The sequence below is a fragment of the Lactuca sativa genome, chromosome 5 (assembly GCF_002870075.4).
Source record: "Lactuca sativa cultivar Salinas chromosome 5, Lsat_Salinas_v11, whole genome shotgun sequence".
NCBI classification, from domain to species: Eukaryota; Viridiplantae; Streptophyta; class Magnoliopsida; order Asterales; family Asteraceae; genus Lactuca; species Lactuca sativa.
In genome coordinates this window covers 14466192-14487256 of record NC_056627.2, presented here as the reverse complement: position 1 = coordinate 14487256, position 21065 = coordinate 14466192, and the positions used below count along the sequence as shown (strand labels likewise).

The 21065-nt window shown below is 39.9% G+C and overlaps 1 protein-coding gene across 1 annotated transcript; it reads right to left on the bottom strand.

The window, feature by feature from the left end:
* Window positions 1–2696: 2696 nt before the first annotated feature.
* Window positions 2697–13883, bottom strand: LOC128134092 (flocculation protein FLO11-like). The gene is made up of 2 exons (XM_052771504.1): window positions 13692–13883; window positions 2697–3626 (listed from the first exon to the last, which is right to left on the bottom strand). Exons 1-2 carry the CDS (start codon window positions 13881–13883, stop codon window positions 2697–2699), a joined length of 1122 nt encoding a protein of 373 aa, XP_052627464.1.
* Window positions 13884–21065: the final 7182 nt, after the last annotated feature.

The following is a 21065-nucleotide window of genomic DNA, read 5'->3' as shown; positions in this document are numbered from 1 at the left end:
GATACAAAATGATAATTTTGACTATAGAAGTCAACATTTACCATCAATTTCAAAATCGATTTCAAAACGAAAGTTTGATTTCCATTGAGATTTTTAACAGGATACAAAAATAAGTAGTTGAACCAGAAAACGTAACACACTTTTTGCCCAAATTTTGACAACCAATAAATTTAATAGGAACATCAATTGACAAAGAAGGTTGAATTGAAATGCATGCTTCATGGGGGCAAATACATACGAGAAAAACGTTTAAAGACAAACTACAATTTCTGAAAATCGTTATTTGATTCTTGCGAGGGATATTGAAAATTTTGAAAAATCTATAAATATCTCTACTAACTGAAAACCATCGATCCAAAAAACCTAAATACCTTTTTGTCAGATTACTTTATGTTCGAAAAATTCTCTCCCTTGTCAAATCAAGTCGTCAGATTACTTTATTTTCAAAGAAATTCTCTCCGTTGTCTAATCGAGTCCATTTCTTGACACTTTTATTTGTCTGGCAGCCTCTTGGTAAGTCATTGACTCCACGACCATCTGTCGTCGCTACCGTCTTCTTCATCGGTTGTAGTGTTTTGTATGTCAAGGCTCAACTTCTTCGTTGCTCTTGAACATCACAACTTAATTATCAGATATATTGTCTGTATTTTCACACTTTAAAATCCCATCAACCGATTCAATTTACTATATGTGTTCTTCAATATAGGGTGTATTCCACTATTTTGTGTGTACCGTACCCGATAAAAGAAAATGATGTAAAAACTTCCCATATATATATATATATATATGTGTGTGTGTGTGTGTGTGTGTGTGATGAGAATAAATCTTAGATCGATTAGATCTTTCACTGGTAAGAATATGAAAATCAAACAAGACAAACACAGTAATGATATGAATACAGAATGGAATCAAAGATGTGCTTAGGATTCAAATAAAGTCACGCCTCAGCAGAGCTCGATAAAGAACTTCCACTGTAGAGGCGAGCTAGGGTTTACAAAAACTCAATGAGAAAATAATTAACAGTGTTAACTACAAAGACTGCATGCATGCAACTTATATACTAAACCCTAGAACAAAACATGCACGATTGGACAGGCCCAATACCGGCAATCAAAACTGGGCTAAGGACCGAGCCCATGATGCAACATAATAATCCCAACAATCTCCCCCTTTGTGTCAAATGAGGCGAGAGATTATTTCATCTATGTTGGCTTCACAGTCTTTATCACCTTGAACAGCCGAGGGATTATCACAAGAAGTGTCTGCCGAAACTGGATATACCACCTCAGCATATCAGTGAACAACGTCTTGTCAGCTGCAGTGTTCTGATCACACCTCTGAATAATCTCCAAAATATGCTCCAAGTAAGTAGTTGAGAAGAGGTGTTTGTCAACAAGAGCGAACAGACATTTCTGACCTTCGCCCCTGACGAACATTACAGTGTGGTACTTCGAATCAATCTTGCCCTTGACCATTGTATTAACATTGCCTGCTTTGCCCATAGTTTTGATCGTGGTTCGCTTGTGAATGGCAGAAGCAATCTCTTGGTCCATCTTCGCTACCTCGTGAATGTAGCGCACAAGCATTCGCTTGACGTGGTCAATAATTAGCTGATACTCCTATGGATTTGACAATAAAATATTGTTGAGGAGTATCCAGTCGTAGGGATTGAGATTCGGTAGATCAGCAAGGGTGAAGTTATGAACTGAGCCTTCGGTGCCTCGAGTCACTTTGAATTTAACATTAATAAACTTCCCTGCTGAGTAGGGCTTCAAAACCTTGACAGTCGTAATTTTCTTCGAACTCCAGATCAAGTACTGAGGTTGAGCGAACTCTAAGTAGAACTCCAACAAATCCTTATCCACCTTCGGGTCTGGAGAAGGAATGGCAACAGTTGAATTAAAGCAGTGAAAAATGAATGCCTTTCACGTGATCGACATATCAAACTGTGCATCCTTGGAGTTATCAAGCCCAAATGACATTACAGGCTCAAGCCAAAGTGTGCTTGGCTCATCAATAGCACACCTTTGAAGCGAATCTAGAGTCCAGTCAGGAAAAATGGACTTCTTTTCTAGGAGCTCCGTCTCCTTTCGCTTTTGCTCAAGTTCAGCCTGTTGTTTCTTGAACTTTTCTGCTAGCTCTTTATCAGAGGATTTTGTCTTCTGAAAAGGCTTTTCGGGATTCTCAGCATAGACATCATATTCATTATCAGTGTCATCCTCCCCACTCTTCTTCTTCTTCTTGTCTTTATTACTGACCAAAGCTTCATTACCCTTAGGTTTAGTGGATGGTTTCGGTGCAGGAGGAGGTTGAGTTTTTGCCTTCTCTCCCCCTTGTTTCAGCTGGACACCAGTCACCGGAACACCCTTAATACGACTAAGGATGTCCAATGCTGGCCTGAGCTTGTTAGCCAAGTGCCGTCGGATAGTAATGGTGATGATGGGATCATGGGCTTCAAGGAGATGAAGGAGGATGGAGTGAACATCAGCAGGAGAGCTTCGAATAACCTCCCTTTCGGAATTCAAGTCATTGAGCTGAGCAGTGGCAGTACGAAGCTTGAGATTCTGCATCTTCAGCTGAGAGGTTCTCTTGTCAAGCTCATCCATGATACGATTCTCTACAGCTAACTCAGCCTCCAGTTGGGTCAATCGATCATTAACATTAGCATGCAAAGTTTCGTTGGCAGCTTCGATCGCTTAGCGTGCAGCTTCAAGGTTGGACCTTTCAGATTGAAGAGAACGTTGAAGGTTATCCACCGAAGCATTGACAGTTTGAGCATTCTTCTTGGCAGCCGCCTGCAAAGAATCTAGAAATAAGTGAGCCTCAGAAACTAGTTTATCGACTTTTGCAGTCGCTTCCTTACACTCCTTGGTGGAAGCCTCAACAGCGAGGGAGGCTTGCTGACATTGAGAAGTGGAGGCTTCAATAGCCTTAACTGCAGCAGATAGTGAGGCACTATGTTCTTGAACGGCAGATGAGAACAAAGCCTTTAAAGCAGCTTCAGAGTAAGCCCCAAAGGAAGAGGAGGAGAGCAGTTGATCGAGTTTGTCGTTTACTGCTTTAAGATGATGCTTGGCAACAGGCTCATCATCATCTTCATCACTCTGTACACGGTAAGGACTAAAATAAGTCGAATCAAATTCTAAGTCCTCACCGCCTAGAACTGGGGTGGTTTCTGTAGATGGAGTAGGAGATAAGGGTTTGGTAGTGGTTGGAGGTTCGGTTGTAACGGGTGGAGTGGGCGCTGTAGAATGAGCCCCCGTGGTAGTAGTGTTGGTTGTAGTGTTTGTGAATATAGGAGTAGGGATGAGAATAGTGGTGGATGGTTGAGTGGTTGGGATAGGAAATATTGGAGGGATGGATACTGGGATGGTAACAAGTGGAGGATAAGGAGGCTGGGAGCGAACGGGAATTTCTGGGCTAGGGGAGCGAGGCGGAGTATCACCTCGGCCCGAAGCCTCATCATCAGAGCTTTCACTCTCGGATTCAGAAGGAGGAGCAGACTTATGTTTGGGAGGAACATACTCTGAGTCTAAATCCCTAGACGATTGGAGTATAAGCTTCCTTGCAGGCTTCTTCTGCTTCTTCGATTGAGATTGGGATGGAGCAGCCTTGTCAGACTTTCGCTTTTTAGGGGTTTACCTGTGACAACCCAAAGTTATTCGGTTACGTTACCCCGTTACTGTTAACGGAATATTCCACTGTATAAAAGTTCTGTTAATTAGAGGTCGCCAATTAAATCAATATTTCATTTATGTCGTTAAGTCGTGACAAGAGAAATAAATACTCATAATACACATTTCCATTTAATTGGAAAAGTTAGTTTTTATTATTACGACCACTAAATCGGGTGCGACCAAAAGCCCCGTTAAACGGAAGTATCGGGTAGAATATCACTGAGCTCCAACTCCCACCCATATATAAGGGGGAGTAAACTCCATTTGAGCCTTTCCACCCTCTCTCTCTATATATACTCTCTCTCTCTAGACTCGTTTTGACCCGAATCCGCAACCAAATGCTTCCATATCGTAAGTCCACTTACCCTATCTTGTTCTAAACATCTTGGCTTGTGATTATACCCCTAAAATGGACTTAGAAGCTGTGAAAGAGGAGTTTACGGCCTAAGATCCTCCTTAGGCCGTAAACCCCTTAAATAAGGCCAAAATGACCCAAATTTGTCCCGTTGAGCCTAGGAACCAATTAAGGAATTTATCTAGGAGTGTTTAAACATGAAAACACAATGATTTAGGGCCTAAAAGAGAGTTTACAGCCCAAGCACATGCTTAGGCCGTAAACACCTCTTATGATTGTATAAATGCGCCAAAAACACTCCCAAACCACCCTTAGGCTTTAGACATAATTTAGGGACTTGCTAATTCGGGTTTAGATCATTCAAACACAAGGAATTGAGGGATTAAAAGGAGTTTACGGCCCAGACATATGCCAAGGCCGTAAACACCCCCAAGCATGCCAAAATGTTGGTTTTTGTCCCCCAAATGGCCTTAGACTATTACTATAAAATGCTAGGAGTGAATTAGGGACTTAAAACTTCAATAAAATCAAGGTATAGGAGTTCACGGCCGTGAACTACCATAGGGGTGGTTCATGGGCCGTAAACTCCCCAATGGTGCCTTTAAAAACCCTAAACCCATTCATACCTCTTGGATTTGGACCTAGCAAAATTCCACGAACAAGATTGAGCCCTTAAAACACACTAGAACCCCTCACCATGAGTTTACGGCCATAAACTCATGGGGAGTAGTCCCTAGGCCGTAAACTAAGTATTGAGAGTTTACTCTCGGAGAGTAAACTCCATTCCTAAGCCATATTCACCCTTAGATGTTACCCGGGACACCCCAAACACTTAATCAAAGTGTCTTCCGCTCCTTAGAGTGCGTATACTTGTTTAATTGGTATATAATATACTAATTGTATGTGAACATATGTTATCATATGTTAAATAGGTCTCTAAGTGTGTCCAAGTCCTTACTTGACACCGAGCGCCCAACCGACACCTTCGTCGGAGCCACTAACGCCAGGTGAGTTCATACCCCTGAATGGACCTTTTAAATGTTTTTACATGTTTTATGGGGGGGGGGGGGAATACAAGTTAAACATGCCAGTTATCATATCAATCATCTGTGATTGATAACCCGCATGTACAAGGATTTACCACACTGTAAACTGTTTTACCAAGTAGGACACTATGAATGATTTTCTAAAAGGTTCTCACTTGTTCAAAAACTCTTACTTATACTGTTTTATCAAAGTTCATTTTAAACTGGTTTATGAAAAGTTTCTAAAGGATTTCTAAAGGTTTTCAAACTCATTTTTACAAAAGAATACATTGTCGTGATTTTCTCAAGAATAAGGGTTTTTCTCCCATGTTTCGATACTCCCTCTCAGTTTAAACTCCTACTTGTTAACTCTTTCACTTCGTGATACGCTTATACTGTTATCACTTTTAATTCACTTATACTTATTACGCTTTTACTTCACTTATACTCACTACGCTTGTACTTCACTTATACTTGTTATTGCTTCTACTTCACTTATATTGGTTAATGCTCCTACTTCACGATTCGCTTATACTTCTCGATACACTCCTGCTTCACGATACACTCCTGCTTCACGATACACTCCTACTTCACGATACACTTCACGATGCGCTTATGCTTCACGATATGATTCCACTTGATACACACTCGAGCGTAGTTAGATGTATGTCTATGCTTGTATAGATGCATATAAATAATGATTGAAGGACTTAGGATGGCTTGTTCGCCCTATTTCCTTTTCTTCGTTGAGATGTGGTCTGGTGGGATCGGATGTCCAACCGAAGGTCGTTTGATTCATTAGTTATATATTATGTACACAAGCATAGACACATGGGTTTACTTTAGTCAGTTCAGTTATGAGTCTCTACCTCTAGTTCAACACTAACATTAGAAACACACTACCCACTATTTGGAAGTCTCTACAAACTATTTGGGGTGCATCTTCAGGACAAGACCTTCTCCGTCATCTAGTTGGTAACCAGAGTCTCCTATAGGGAGAGCGGACATTGTGTGTATAGATCTATACGGGATTGACACCCCCGCACCCCGACTGCTAGCTACAGTCCACAGCCTACCAAGCCAAGGGTTGACAAATGTCATATTTATAGACACTTGTAGGGCGTCTGGAACTCTAGTCAGTATGGTTACGAGTATCCCAGGTTGCCTTATAATTCATGGCCTTAAGGTAACGACATTTCACCGGCAATTTGCACTGTATGCTGGTAACTCATTTTCAGAGTCACACTGTTTTGACCTTGCAAGATGTATCTTTCATTTGATACTGTCTGTGGTCTGTATTCTCTGTTTTGACCTTGCAAGATGTATCTTTCATTTGATACTGTCTGCGGTCTGTATTCTCTGTTTTGACCTTGCTAGACGTATCATTCAGTTGATACTGTCTGTGGTATGTGTTCACTGTATTAGACCTTACTAGCTGTACCTTTCATTTGGTACCGTCTGGGGTCTGTGTCACTTTCTGTTAGACTGAGCCAGGCATGTCGTTCATTCGATACTCTCCTGGAGTCTATGATTCCTTTGCCTTAGTCAGCAGTCCTCACTGCTGAGGCATATGTTATTTCCCTGAATTCTTCTGCTTCCTTAATAATCAAATTATGTATTTTGATAATGATAGCGATTAAGGGAAAACTACTTTTTACCACATAACTCCGTCCAGTCTTGGTAGAAGGCTGCTTTTATAAAAGAAAATATAGGATTTTCTGGAAAGAACTCTAATACACTGTAAACTCTTAAACTACTACTTTATAAAGTTATTTGACTAAATGACACTAAATGCTTATGAACTCACCAGCATTTGTAAAAATGCTGATACTCGCTTTTCAAATAACTTGTATTCTCAGGTTAGCATTAGACAGGTACATCTCAGGAGCTGTTGATGAAGATAGCTTAGTATCACGCTGTATTTATTTCATACTTGTATTTCTTTGATGTATTGTAAACTATGTAAAACTATTACTATTAATGCAATGTTTTGTTGTACTTTGATTACTATAATGCATGTGTTGTGATACTTGACATGACGTCATCCACCCCAGAACGTTTCCGCCGTTCCAGTTTTGGGGTGTGACAGATTGGTATCAGAGCATTGTTTATAGTGAGCTAAGTATATCAATTCATAAAAGATATACAACCTATAAACACAAAGGGATAAAACACTCTGACCAAGAATTATACTTTAAAATATAACCATATTTTACCAAAGTATAAGAACATCCAGAACCTAAACACTCGAACAAAAGTATCATAAGAACAACAAGAATAAAAGTCTTCGGATGTTGAGCATTGCCGTCAAACCTGGGCAGTTATGTAATTGTAAGCTGGAATAAATGTAACCTGATCAACTACATTTATTCGAGATGTGATGAACGTGTGCCAAGGAGTGATAATGGTGTTGCAATAGGTCTGAAACTTACCAACTAGGAATGCTAGAGCCAAACATAAAGTTTAAAATACTATAGGAGTATTTTGGAATACTAAAAGACTAACAATAATCCCAGAATCATAATCAAAAGATAAGAATCAAACAAGAATTAAAAGACACAAGAGGAGTCTAACTCTAATGCTTAAGGAGAAGCATCAAGGAACCTAGTAGATTTTGGGTACGTCTCTCGATCTCGGATAACTAAACTGAAAACAATAAAAGGCTAATTCAAATGTGATTTTCTTCCCCATTAAGGCGAAAGTCGCAGCACTGTTATAAAATTTAAAATTCATCAGGTAAAACTATAATGGCAAAACATATACGTTACGGCCATGTATAGTTAAGATAGATAGACCTAGAGTGAGTGAATGCCGCCTCATTTCCTATTCCTCGTTTGGTTGTGGATTTAGGGCGGAGTCGCTCAGTCAACAGTCCTCCCCACCTTAATTATACATGACTAGTATATGTTAGGCGATTATAGAAATGCCTTGTGAAAATCCATTCATGAAAAAGGTACTCTATTCAGAACACTTAGGACTCTCTATAGTTCCGCGTCGATTCGATCGGTCCAAGTATCCGCGGCAGTGATACGCAGGACGAAACCCAAGACGCCTGGAACTTGTGCGCCTGTTCGGCGCATGACTCTATCGAGTCTCACTTTATATCATGTCGGAGTGTGCCAACTTCGACGACTCTATCGATCATGGTTTGACTTCGTTCAGCCATGTGTAAATCCTTAGTGTTGTGTAAAAAGGACTTTTCCCATATCCCTTTCGGCAAATAAAGGTTCTTCCGAACCTAAACAAAATAAAAACCATAAAGACTAATGCGATCCGTCAGTCGTCCCTCTTATCTCAAACTTTCCGAAGTACCCAGGAGAGGGGTACCGTGCGCTGTTAACCAACCCTCCTTAGACAGATAAGAACCGAAGCGAAAGGCACTGCATGCATTCCAGAAGATGATAACCACCCGAAGCATACCTAGTAGATTCCCTAGAAAGACCCTTCATCCTATCCCATGGAACGGGAGCTAGAGTCAAGAGAACCCTACGAATTGAGCTACTATAATGACCACAAATCCGAAGTCGTTGTCATTCCGCTTGAGCCAACCTAGTAGCTAACACCCTCGGTTGATAAAGAAACTTGAGTCGTAAGAGACAAGGACATGGACTACGACCATCCATTCACGCTTAATGCCCCAAGGTAAGCAACGCAACGAATAGACCGGAAATCCAAAAGATGCGATGAGTTAAACTCTACGAAGAGTGGATGAAAAGATTAAAGTTCCGAGTGATGGAACCTATACTCACTAGATCCGATCTAGACCGAGAAAACTCAGAACCTTTGGAAGAGTAGTGGCAGTAGATGCTCGCACTACTCAGATACTTTGTCCATCCTGTTATAGACAAGTAGTGTATATCATCCTCCACCCTCTCGCATGGAAGAAATCGTCGTCGCCCTGTAAACGATAAAATGCATTCTCCGAAGTGAACACTAGAATACCGAGAACCACAGGATAACCTTCGCAGCCAAGAATACTTGATCAAGTGCGAAAGTAGTTGCGTCAAGCCTCATGACCCAGATCCCGAAGAGATTATAGACTTGACACCAGCCTTGGTGTTAGTCGAGGGGTTATGCAGGAGGATGCGCTTTCCGCACTAGAATAAACCAAAGTCTTATAGATTAATTGGACTATTAGGTGTTCCACGAATACTATCTCACCCAAAAATAGTAGAATCACCTCCAGGGATAGTCCAACGCTCGTCTAGTGAAACCCTACCTCCCCGACCCTAAGGATTTCCGTCAGTAATATCTCAAGAATCAGAAGTGTAAGTTCATTTTGCACGAGATTGAGATAGACTCTCGGCAGCAAACAGATACCGTAGACACACAACCCATCTGATGATCTAGAAAGTCTCTAACAACCATTTGACAGGACACGCGAAACCAACGACAACCCGAGCTTCCGAAGAACCAACCTAAAGGACAACACCACTAGTATGAGAGAGAACGTTAGGAACTTCGGAATGACGATCACGCCAGTGATGATCTTGCCATAGAAGTATACTATGTTCTAGGTACTGAAAAGCTATACCCTTCCGAGAGCTTAGGGCCATCTGAAAATCCTTTACGGAGATTGGTCCAACCCTCGTTAGACCACTACTACTTCCAGATATTCCACAAGTTTCACACCCGATAGAACCACTTCTTAGACTTGATATGTGATTTCCCGACGTCACTCTTGGTACCCCAAATCGTCTCGATAGAAACCATTGATAACCCTAACCTCGTAGATACACCAGTCGGAACCCACTAGCTACACGAGACGGAATCCGCATCCCGTAGGTGAAGGTTTGTTGGAATGACAAACACAGACCAGAGTTCACTTGGGAATGCGAGGACAAACAGAATAGGAAGTACCCTCCTACCTCTACTCGGTCATTCATACCAATTACCTTGCCTAGACCTGAATTTCGGGACGAAATTCCCTCTAACGGGGGGATGATGTGACAACCCAAAGTTATTTCGTTACATTACCCCGTTACCGTTAACGAAATATTCCACTGTATAAAAGTTCCGTTAATTAGAGGTCGCCAATTAAATCAATATTTCATTTATGTCGTTAAGTCGTGATAAGAGAAATAAAAACTCATAATACACATTTCCATTTAACTGGAAAAGTTAGTTTTTATTATTACGACCACTAAATCGGGTGCGACCAAAAGCCCCGTTAAACGGAAGTATCGGGTAGAATATCACTGAGCTCCAACTCCCACCCATATATAAGGGGGAGTAAACTCCATTTGAGCCTTTCCACCCTCTCTCTCTATATATACTCTCTCTCTAGACTCGTTTTGACCCGAATCCGCAACCAAATGCTTCCATATCGTAAGTCCACTTACCCTATCTTGTTCTAAACATCTTGGCTTGTGATTATACCCCAAAAATGGACTTAGAAGCTGTGAAAGAGGAGTTTACGGCCTAAGATCCTCCTTAGGTCGTAAACCCCTTAAATAAGGCCAAAATGACCCAAATTTGTCCCGTTGAGCCTAGGAACCAATTAAGGAATTTATCTAGGAGTGTGTAAACATGAAAACACAATGATTTAGGGCCTAAAAGAGAGTTTACAGCCCAAGCACATGCTTAGGCCGTAAACACCTCTTATGATTGTATAAATGCGCCAAAAACACTCCCAAACCACCCTTAGGCTTAAGACATAATTTAGGGACTTGCTAATTCGGGTTTAGATCATTCAAACACAAGGAATTGAGGGATTAAAAGGAGTTTACGGCCCAGACATATGCCAAGGCCGTAAACACCCCCAAGCATGCCAAAATGTTGGTTTTTGTCCCCCAAATGGCCTTAGACTATTACTATAAAATGCTAGGAGTGAATTAGGGACTTAAAACTTCAATAAAATCAAGGTGTAGGAGTTCACGGCCGTGAACTACCATAGGGGTGGTTCATGGGCCGTAAACTCCCCAATGGTGCCTTTAAAAACCCTAAACCCATTCATACCTCTTGGATTTGGACCTAGCAAAATTCCACGAACAAGATTGAGCCCTTAAAACACACTAGAACCCCTCACCATGAGTTTACGGCCGTAAACTCATGGGGAGTAGTCCCTGGGCCGTAAACTAAGTATTGAGAGTTTACTCTCGGAGAGTAAACTCCATTCCTAAGCCATATTCACCCTTAGATGTTACCCGGGACACCCCAAACACTTAATCAAAGTGTCTTCCGCTCCTTAGAGTGCGTATACTTGTTTAATTGGTATATAATATACTAATTGTATGTGAACATATGTTATCATATGTTAAATAGGTCTCTAAGTGTGTCCAAGTCCTTACTTGACACCGAGCGCCCAACCGGCACCTTCGTTGGAGCCACTAACGCCAGGTGAGTTCATACCCCTGAATGGACCTTTTAAATGTTTTTACATGTTTTATGGGGGGGGGATACAAGTTAAACATGCCAGTTATCATATCAATCATCTGTGATTGATAACCCGCATGTACAAGGATTTACCACACTGTAAACTGTTTTACCAAGTAGGACACTATGAATGATTTTCTAAAAGGTTTTCACTTGTTCAAAAACTCTTACTTATACTGTTTTATCAAAGTTCATTTTAAACTGGTTTATGAAAAGTTTCTAAAGGATTTCTAAAGGTTTTCAAACTCATTTTTACAAAAGAATACATTGTCGTGATTTTCTCAAGAATAAGGGTTTTTCTCCCATGTTTCGATACTCCCTCTAAATTTAAACTCCTACTTGTTAATGCTTTCACTTCGTGATACGTTTATACTGCTATCACTTTTACTTCACTTATACTTATTACGCTTTTACTTCACTTATACTCATTACACTTGTACTTCACTTATACTTGTTATCGCTTCTACTTCACTTATATTGGTTAACGCTCCTACTTCACGATACGCTTATACTTCTCGATACACTCCTGCTTCACGATACGCTCCTGCTTCACGATACGCTCCTGCTTCACGATACGCTCCTGCTTCACGATACGCTCCTACTTCACGATATGCTCTTACTTCACGATGCGCTTATACTTCACGATATGATTCCACTTGATACACACTCGAGCGTAGTTAGATGTACGTATGTGCTTGTATAGATGCATATAAATAATGATTGAAGGACTTAGGAAGGCTTGTCTGCCCTATTTCCTTTTCTTCGTTGAGATGTGGTCTGGTGGGATCGGATGTCCAACCGAAGGTCGTTTGATTCATTAGTTATATATTATGTACACAAGCATAGACATATGGGTTTACTTTAGTCAGTTCAGGTATGAGTCTCTACCTCTAGTTCAACAATTACATTAGAAACACACTAACCACTATCTGGAAGTCTCTACCCACTATTTGGGGTGCATCTTCAGGACACGGCCTTCTCCGTCGTGTAGTTGGTAACCAGAGTCTCCTGTAGGGAGAGCGGACATTGTGTGTATAGATCTATACGGGATTGACACCCCCGCACCCCGACTGCTAGCTACAGTCCACTGCCTACCAAGCCAAGGGGTGACAAATGTCATATTTATAGACGCTTGTAGGGCGTATGGAACTCTAGTCAGTATGGTTATGAGTATCCCAGGTTGCCTTATAATTCATGGCCTTAAGGTAACGACATTTCACCGGCAATTTACACTGTATGCTGGTAACTCATTTTCAGAGCACGCTGTTTTGACCTTGCAAGATGTATCTTTCATTTGATAATGTCTGCGGTCTGTATTCTCTGTTTTGACCTTGCAAGAAGTATCTTTCATTTGATATTGTCTGCGGTCTGTATTCTTTGTTTTGTCCTTGCAAGATGTATCTTTCATTTGATACTGTCTGCGGTCTGTATTCTCTGTTTTGACCTTGCTAGACGTATCATTCAGTTGATACTGTCTGTGGTCTGTGTTCACTGTATTAGACCTTACTAGCTGTACCTTTCATTTGATACCGTCTGGGGTCTGTGTCTCTTTCTGTTAGACAGAGCCAGGCGTGTCGTTCATTCGATACTCTCCTGGAGTCTATGATTCCTTTGCCTTAGTCAGCAGTCCTCACTGCTGAGGCATATGTTATTTCCCTGAATTCTTTGGCTTCCTTAATAATCAAATTCTGTATTTTGATAATGATAGCGATTAAGGGAAAACTACTTTTTACCACATAACTTCGTCCAGTCTTGGTAGAAGGCTGCTTTTATAAAAGAAAATATAGGATTTTCTGGAAAGAACTCTAATACACTGTAAACTCTTAAACTACTACTTTATAAAGTTATTTGACTAAATGACACTAAATGCTTATGAACTCACCAGCATTTGTAAAAATGCTGATACTCGCTTTTCAAATAACTTGTATTCTCAGGTTAGCATTAGACAGGTACATCCCAGGAGCTGTTGATGAAGATAGCTTAGTATCACGCTGTATTTATTTCATACTTGTATTTCTTTGATGTATTGTAAACTATGTAAAACTATTACTATTAATGCAATGTTTTGTTGTACTTTGATTACTATAATGCATGTGTTGTGATACTTGACATGACGTCATCCATCCCAGAACATTTCCGCCGTTCCGGTTTTGGGGTGTGACATTACCCCTTGGTTGGTTTGGAAACATGCGCCTCTTTCTAGGTGTCAGTTTTCTTTCCCCTTTTCGCTGGCTTGTCAGCTTCTTCAATGGAGCGAACCATGGTTGGCGTAAGCTTCCTTGGACCCGAAGATGGAATCTTTCTATACTGTTGCAGAATGTTACTCGCTGCAGAGACACAAGCGATCATTGTTTCAGGAACGGATCCAGTGAAGGAGTACTTGGTGGGATCTGTGACGATTATCTTGGTTGTGTGAAAAGTGGCGATGGAGGAGAGAAGAGAATCCGCCATGATTGGAACGTGAAGACGATCCATTGCCCACTTAGTGATTATAGACCAATATCGCCCACAGGAGATCTCTGAGTGTCTGGACGAAGAGACCAAGCTTTGAACCAGTTGTTGCCAAATAATGGTTCGATAATCCAAATCTATCCCATGGTACAGTCCATATAGCACAGTCATAAAAGACTTGATCGCCCCATCTGATCCAGTGCTTCGCTCAGAGAGCCCTTTAAACAGTAGAGTGAAAAGGCCATTCCATTGAGGAGGAAGGTAGGACTTCTTGAACTTGGTAATGGTGGTGAGGGTTTCAGTATACCCCATTTGATAAAACATAACGAATAGTTGACCAGTGGTGATGGATTCGGGGTTTACCAGGGTTTGTTCTTGAGAAAGACCAATTAGGGCACAAAAGTGGTGCTTGGAGATGGAAGTCTTCTCGTTGTGTACTTCAAAGTGAATCCTTTCAGCAGTTTTGTCGTAATATGCAGTGGAGTAGATGAGTGAGAGGCAGGACATTGGTACAACTTCAACTTTGGTCAGAGCGTCGATGAGAGGGGAGTATTTGAGACACTCGATGACATATAGCATGTAGGGTTCATAGAGAAAAGGAGTAAGATCGATGATCAGGTTTTGTTGAGGTTTGATGGTGAGAAGGGGTTGGCGAACAGAGGTATCATGAACTGAAGAAGAGTCTGCCATTGTAGAAGATGATGAACAGTAAGAGTAATCGCCTTTGTTCGTTGAGAGAGTTTTGTAAGTGATAAAGAGGAAAAGAGGAGCATGTCAAAACCTTTTATACTTACAAGGAGGAGAGAGAAAAATCCGGCTAATATCTTGGATTATTTCAAAAAGAGCGCCTGACTTGACGGATGAACAGTTGTCATACCGATGATGACGCAGGAAAGAGAAAGGATGTTTCCTTTTTGCACGCCATCCCATAAAAATCGCTTTTTCAAATCAACAAAACGATTGGATAACCGCTGAGTCAGCATTCACTTTATGCCAATCGTCACCCCAGAATTCATTTGAATCACCATTGCATGTTGTGCTTTATTGAACAGCCTTAAAAGAACTAGATTGTGGAAAATTAAAAATTTTCGTGCATAGGGTGTAAAAGATAAAGAAATAAAGCAAACTTTTTGTGATAATTGGTGATGTCTTAAAGAGACATAAAACGACTGATTCTGGGCAGGAATCACTTCCTTCAAAGTCAAGAGAGACAATACAGTGCTTGTTTGGTTTCCCATTAAATAACGATCAATAACTTGTGAAGAAGTATTGAAAGGCATATTTTTAGAGATAATAAAGGGTGGATTTCGCTTCAATTCATAATTTCGATACTTGACATAAGACCGAAACTGAACGAAGTACTTGTGAGATCAATGTGATCTGTTGAACAAGTAGGTAGGATATATGTTATAATGAGAAAAGAAAGTATAGAAATATCAAAAACAAAAAGAAACTAGATCTTTAAGGTAAGAAAAGCCTTGGTTTTAGACAAATTCATAAAAGATCACTCAAAAATAAAAAAAGATTTCATTAGGTAACAAGTAAGATCTTGAATATGATAATTCACCATCAATTCATTATTGGTGTTGAATTGTGGGTTTCACTTAGTACATAGTGGCACGAAACTAAGATCATTAACATAGATTTTGTATAACCATAAACCTCAGTGGTAAATACTGAGAGTCTTAAGGGTTATTGATGTGTGTAAAACCAACTAGTTTTAATCCTACTAACTTAAACACAAAGACGAACACACGAAAGGCAGTGTACCTATCGATTAGCAGTTTAGTTCAGGTAAGTAGGGTATCGAACACTGGGAACGGTAAACAATTAAAAGAAATGCTAATATTATCTAAATAAAACAAGTAATAGAAAGGGGGTTTCTCTAGTTTTGCAAGACTAGAAACTTAAGCAATTAATTAAAACTTAAACTAAGAAACTAAGAGCTAAGAAAATAAAAATCAACTAAATTCAATAATAAAGAGGACTTCTGTTTAGGTTCGACTCATTTGTTCCCATGGATGATTTCAATGTACCGGATTAATTCTTCATTGGCTTTTGACTAAGATGATTAGTTTCACGTTCACTATTACTAATCCTTAGGAAACAAATTAACTCAAGCAGTGGCCAGTTGTCTAAATTAATGGATTTCCTAGTTATTGATTCGGGTTAAATAAGACTTGTAATGGTTAGTTAAATTGGCCCATCAATTAACCTCTTGCTGATGTTCATCAAACAAGCTCACACATTAACTTACCTATCTTCTAGTTAATTCTAGTTTCACATTCGCTATTCCTAGACATACAACTATGTGGTCACAATAAATCATATGAAATTAATAACTAAGAGATGTTCATACAACTTAATTACTGATTTATTAACAGAAGAATAGTTATTGTTAACACATAAGGTTCTTTAACAAGCTTAATAAAACATAATCACCAATTAAAATTAATCCTAATCAAATAATCAATCCATGTTCACAAATTCATCTACCTAAACAGAAGTTATGAGTTTTAGCTCATGATTACAACAGAAACAAGCTCAAAAACAAAATCAATTGGTAAAAACATAGTTCAAACAAGAGATTAGATAAGAGTAAACTTGATTTTGACTTGATTCTCCTCAAAATTGAATGTAGGGTTGATTCCTTAGCTTCCCACGCTCCAGCAGCACCTTTACTCGACAATTGGCCTCCAAGGGTTCATCTATATGCTAGGGTATCGATCTGAAAGTCCCTTTATATAGATTTTCACAAAAAAGGGGCTACTCGGCGAGTCCAGTGACCTACTCGGCGAGTCTGTCACTTAAAACCTGTGTACGGCAAGTCAGCGCGTCCAGAATCGCGAAAGTTCGAAGTGAATCGTCGAGTTTATGTCCTACTCGTCGAGTCCGTTTGGAATCAGCATTTTCTCAAAACAAAAAAGTCGTCCGAAATTGTTTCTAGTTTTCAGAACATTTTGAATCTCGTCAATTGGAGTTACGGTTCATGAGATATGTCCAAAATACCGACGAGGGGTCAAGCTGTCCAGCTACACCCTTCTTTCTTCAAAATCCAAGATCCAAGCTTCCAATCGCTAGTTCCGCTTCCTTTTCCATCCGAGCATGTAATTGTTGCTAAAAAATGAAATTATAAACTAATTAAGCACCTTTTGTTCATTAAATGAGATAAAATCAACATAAAGTACTAAGATAATGCATGAATTTTATAACTAAATATGCCCATATCAGTTATATTGATGAAACGAAGTATAATGGAGAAAAATGATGGAGATGGTATAAGAAGCGAATATACCTCTGCTATGAAAAAGAAGGACCAAGCAGAAAACTCTAAACTCAATATGAGTAGAGTAAGGTAGCTCATGATCAGAGTGAATATTGCAGCCTGGTTTGGGAATACATGATTTGTATATATCATGTTATTAAGGCTTCACTCAAAATCTTTTGAGGCTTTAGTCAAAATACAACAGCATGCTTCTAGGGACGTGTGAACAGTGTGTAGAAAATACATAATACCTTATGGATCTTCATCATTGAGAATAATACTAAAAAAACTTGATTAAAACGAAAAATAATTTTGTAGTTTGTTTAAAAGAGTTAATTGAACAAAAAGGAAAATATTTTTGAGTTTTATAAATATAAAAAGAAATATTGAAAAGAATGTACATAGTAATACCATCAAAATTCCCTAAGAAGAAAAAGAAGCGAACGAGTTCAGAAGGACCGAACCCGAGATAGACCGAACGTTCGGTTCATTTCGGTTCTTGGTCGAACTTCACCCAAAATAGACCGAACGTTCGGTTCATTTTGGTTCACTCTATTTCGCTTGTTACCTTTATTGAAGCGAAGGCAATTTTGGTACGGATTCTGCTTCCATCATTCCTAGGCCTTGTAAAATCTTGTTAAAGCTCACTTCAGGTAAAACCTTAGTGAATATATCTGCCAGTTGATCGGTCATTCTTACGAAGTGAATTTCTACGTTGCTATCTTCCACGTGATCCTTGATAAAGTGATACCTCAGTGCTATATGTTTAGTCTTTGAGTGTTGCACTGGGTTGTGACAAATCCTAATTGCGCTTTCAGAGTTGCAATGTAGTGGGATTTTCTTCATGTTTAGCCCATAATCTCTAAGCTGACTTTGTATCCATACCACTTGAGATGTGCATGATGATGCAGTAATGTATTCAGCTTCTGCAGTGGAGAGAGAGACACAAGTTTGTTTCTTCGATTGCCAACTAACCAATTTACCATCTAGAAATTGGCATCCTCCAGTGGTGCTTTTACGATCTAATCCACAACCACCTAAGTCAGCATGTGAGAATGCTTGAACAAAGAATCCTGAGTTGGCTGGATACCATAGACCGAGAGAAGAGGTTCGCTTCAGATAGCGAAAGATATTTTTCACGGCTTGCAGATGAGGTTCACGGGGGTTAGCTTGGAATCTGGCACAGTAACAGACTGACAACATGATGTCAGTTATACTGGCTGTGAGATACATCAGAGACCCAATCATTTGACGATAGAGCGTCATATTAGCGGCTGACTTTTCCAATGAGAGTGTAAGTTTTGTCCCAAAGGCCATCGACACTTTCACTTTGGAGTCTCCCATCATACAAAACTTAGCCAATAGTGTCTTGGTGTATGCCTCCTGATTAATAAAAATGCCTTCGGGTCCCTGTCTAATGTTCAAGCCAAGGAAAAAGTTAATTGGAACCATTGAGCTCATCTCAAATTTAGTTTCCATCAACTTCCTGAATTCAGCTGTTAAGCTGGGATTCGTGGAACCAAAGATGATGTAATCAACATAAATTTAGACTATCATAAGGTGGTTACCTTCTCTCTTGCGAAAGAAGGTTGGGTCAACCGAATCTTGTTTGAATTTAGACATTTTTAAGAATCGAGTTAAAGTTTCATACCATGCTCTGGGAGCCTGTTTTAGGCCACATACCGCTTTGTCAAGTATGTAACAATGATCTGGATACTTCTCGTTCACGAAACCTGGCGGTTGCTCAACATACACAGTCTCTTCAAGTTCTCCATTGAGAAAGGAACATTTGACATCCATCTGATAGACTTCAAAGTTCTTGTGTGTAGCATAGGCAAGAAAGATACGAACAGACTCTAATCTTGCAACAGGAGCGAAGGTCTCTTCATAATCGATGCCTTCTTCCTGACAGTAGCCTTTGACAACCAACCGAGCTTTGTTTCGAATGACATTTCCCTCCTTATCCATCTTGTTTCTGAATACCCATTTGAGACCGACAACCGAAGCATCCTTTGGAGTTGGAATAAGTCGCCATACTTTGTTTCTTTCAAACTCATTTAACTCATCTTGCATGGCTTGAACCCAGTCTGAATGATCAAGGGCAGAATTAACGGTCTTAGGTTCAACTTTGGAAACAAAGGAGTTGAACATACAAAACTCTACTTGTGAAAAGAGTGCATCTTGTTTCGCTTTGATTTGAGATCGAGTTAACACCTTTTCTGAAGATTCCCCAATAATTTGACTTTGAGGATGATCTTTGGTCCATTTGATAAGCGGTGGATAATTTGAATCACAAGTGGGATCCAATTCTGCATTGATTTCTTCTTCCAATTCTGACAGAATGTCATCATCATTGACGTTGGTGTTCTCCCCCTCGAAGGATGATGCCTGTTCAGTATCTGGATTAGTATCACTTCCTTTGATTGGATTCTTAGAGGAGATTGAAGATTGTGACGATAGATTCTCCCCCTGGAACGATGAACCTTGATCGTGTTGAAGATATGGACCCCCCCTGAACATTAGGAAGATCATTTGATGGTTCGCTTGCTTCTGGCCTCTTGGTTTCTTTGGGTTGATCATCAGCCATCTTTTGAGCAGCATCGCCGATGATTCGTTTTAGATTATCAACCTTGATGTCTTTCGCCGTTGATTCAGAATCAATCAACTTTTGAGGCTCATCAAAAAGAAGCAAATATTGCTCAAAAAGATTTGAAATGGAGGTAGTAACTAGACCATTCTTTGGAAAGATTTCTTGTGTTGCACTTTTTGTTGATTTCATCTTCTTAACATAGCTATCGTCAAAAGCGACATACTATGTTTCTTCAATCTTCTTAGAACGCTTATTCAGAACTCTATACGCCTTAGAATTCAGGGAGTAACTTAAGAATATTCCTTCATCAGCCTTAGCATCAAACTTGTTTCGATTCTCTCTGGAGTTGAAGACAAAGCATCTTGAACCGAACACATGAAAGAATTTCACATTCGGTTTACGATTGCTCAAAATCTCGTAAGGAGTGGTGTAGAATCGCTTGTTTAAATATGATGTGTTCTGAGTATAACAAGCGGCAACAATTGCATCAACCCATAAATACAAAGGCAAGGATGCGAAGCATAGCATTGTGCGAGCTGCTTCACACAGAGATCGGTTTCGTCTTTTAACGATACCATTCTGTTGTGGAGTGTATGGGGCTGAGAAATTATGAGTCATTCCCTTCTCAGCAAGAAAATCTTCAAAATCTTTGTTCTTGAATTCCAAGCCATTGTCGCTTCTCAAGTTATGAATAACTTTCCTTAGTTCAGTCTCTACCTGTTTTATGAAGAGCTTAAGCTTTGGAGTAGCTTCAGAATTTTGCTTCAAGAAGAACACCCATGTAAATCGAGAGAAACCGTCCACTATAACCAGAATGTACTTGTTTCCACCAATGCTTTCAATGGACGAGGGACCACACAGGTCAATATGTAATAGCTCCAACGGCTCTATCACCTTTGTATTGATAATAGAATGATGACTTTGCCTACTTTGATTTCCCATTTCACAGCCAGCACAGATATGTTCTTAGTCAAATTTTAGAATTGGAAGACCTCGAACATGATCACCTAAAACCAACTTGTTGATATCCTTAAAATTCAGATGAGAGAGTCTTCGATGCCATAACCAACTTTCAATTGAGTGAGCCTTCGTGAGTAAGCAAACTGTTGGTTTACCTCGAATTGGGTTGAGGTTCAAAGGATACATTTCCCCCTTTCTCTTTGACTTCAACAGAACGTTATTAGATTTCTTCTTGACAATCTCTGAGCCTTCATCATCAAATGATACCTTCAATCCAGTGCCAACTACCAGCTGTGATACGCTGATAAGGTTGTGTTGGAGCCCTTCAACATAAGCCACTTTTCTTATAGAGAAATTGCCATTAGTG

Excerpts from the sequence above, each read along its gene's own strand:
- LOC128134092 (XM_052771504.1), bottom strand. The coding sequence starts at position 13,883 with ATGGCGGATTCTCTTCTCTCCTCCATCGCCACTTTTCACACAACCAAG. Across the intron at positions 3,627-13,691 it reads GGAAGCTTACGCCAACCATG|CGAAAGTCTGACAAGGCTGC; the intron begins GTTCGCTCCATT and ends ACCCCTAAAAAG.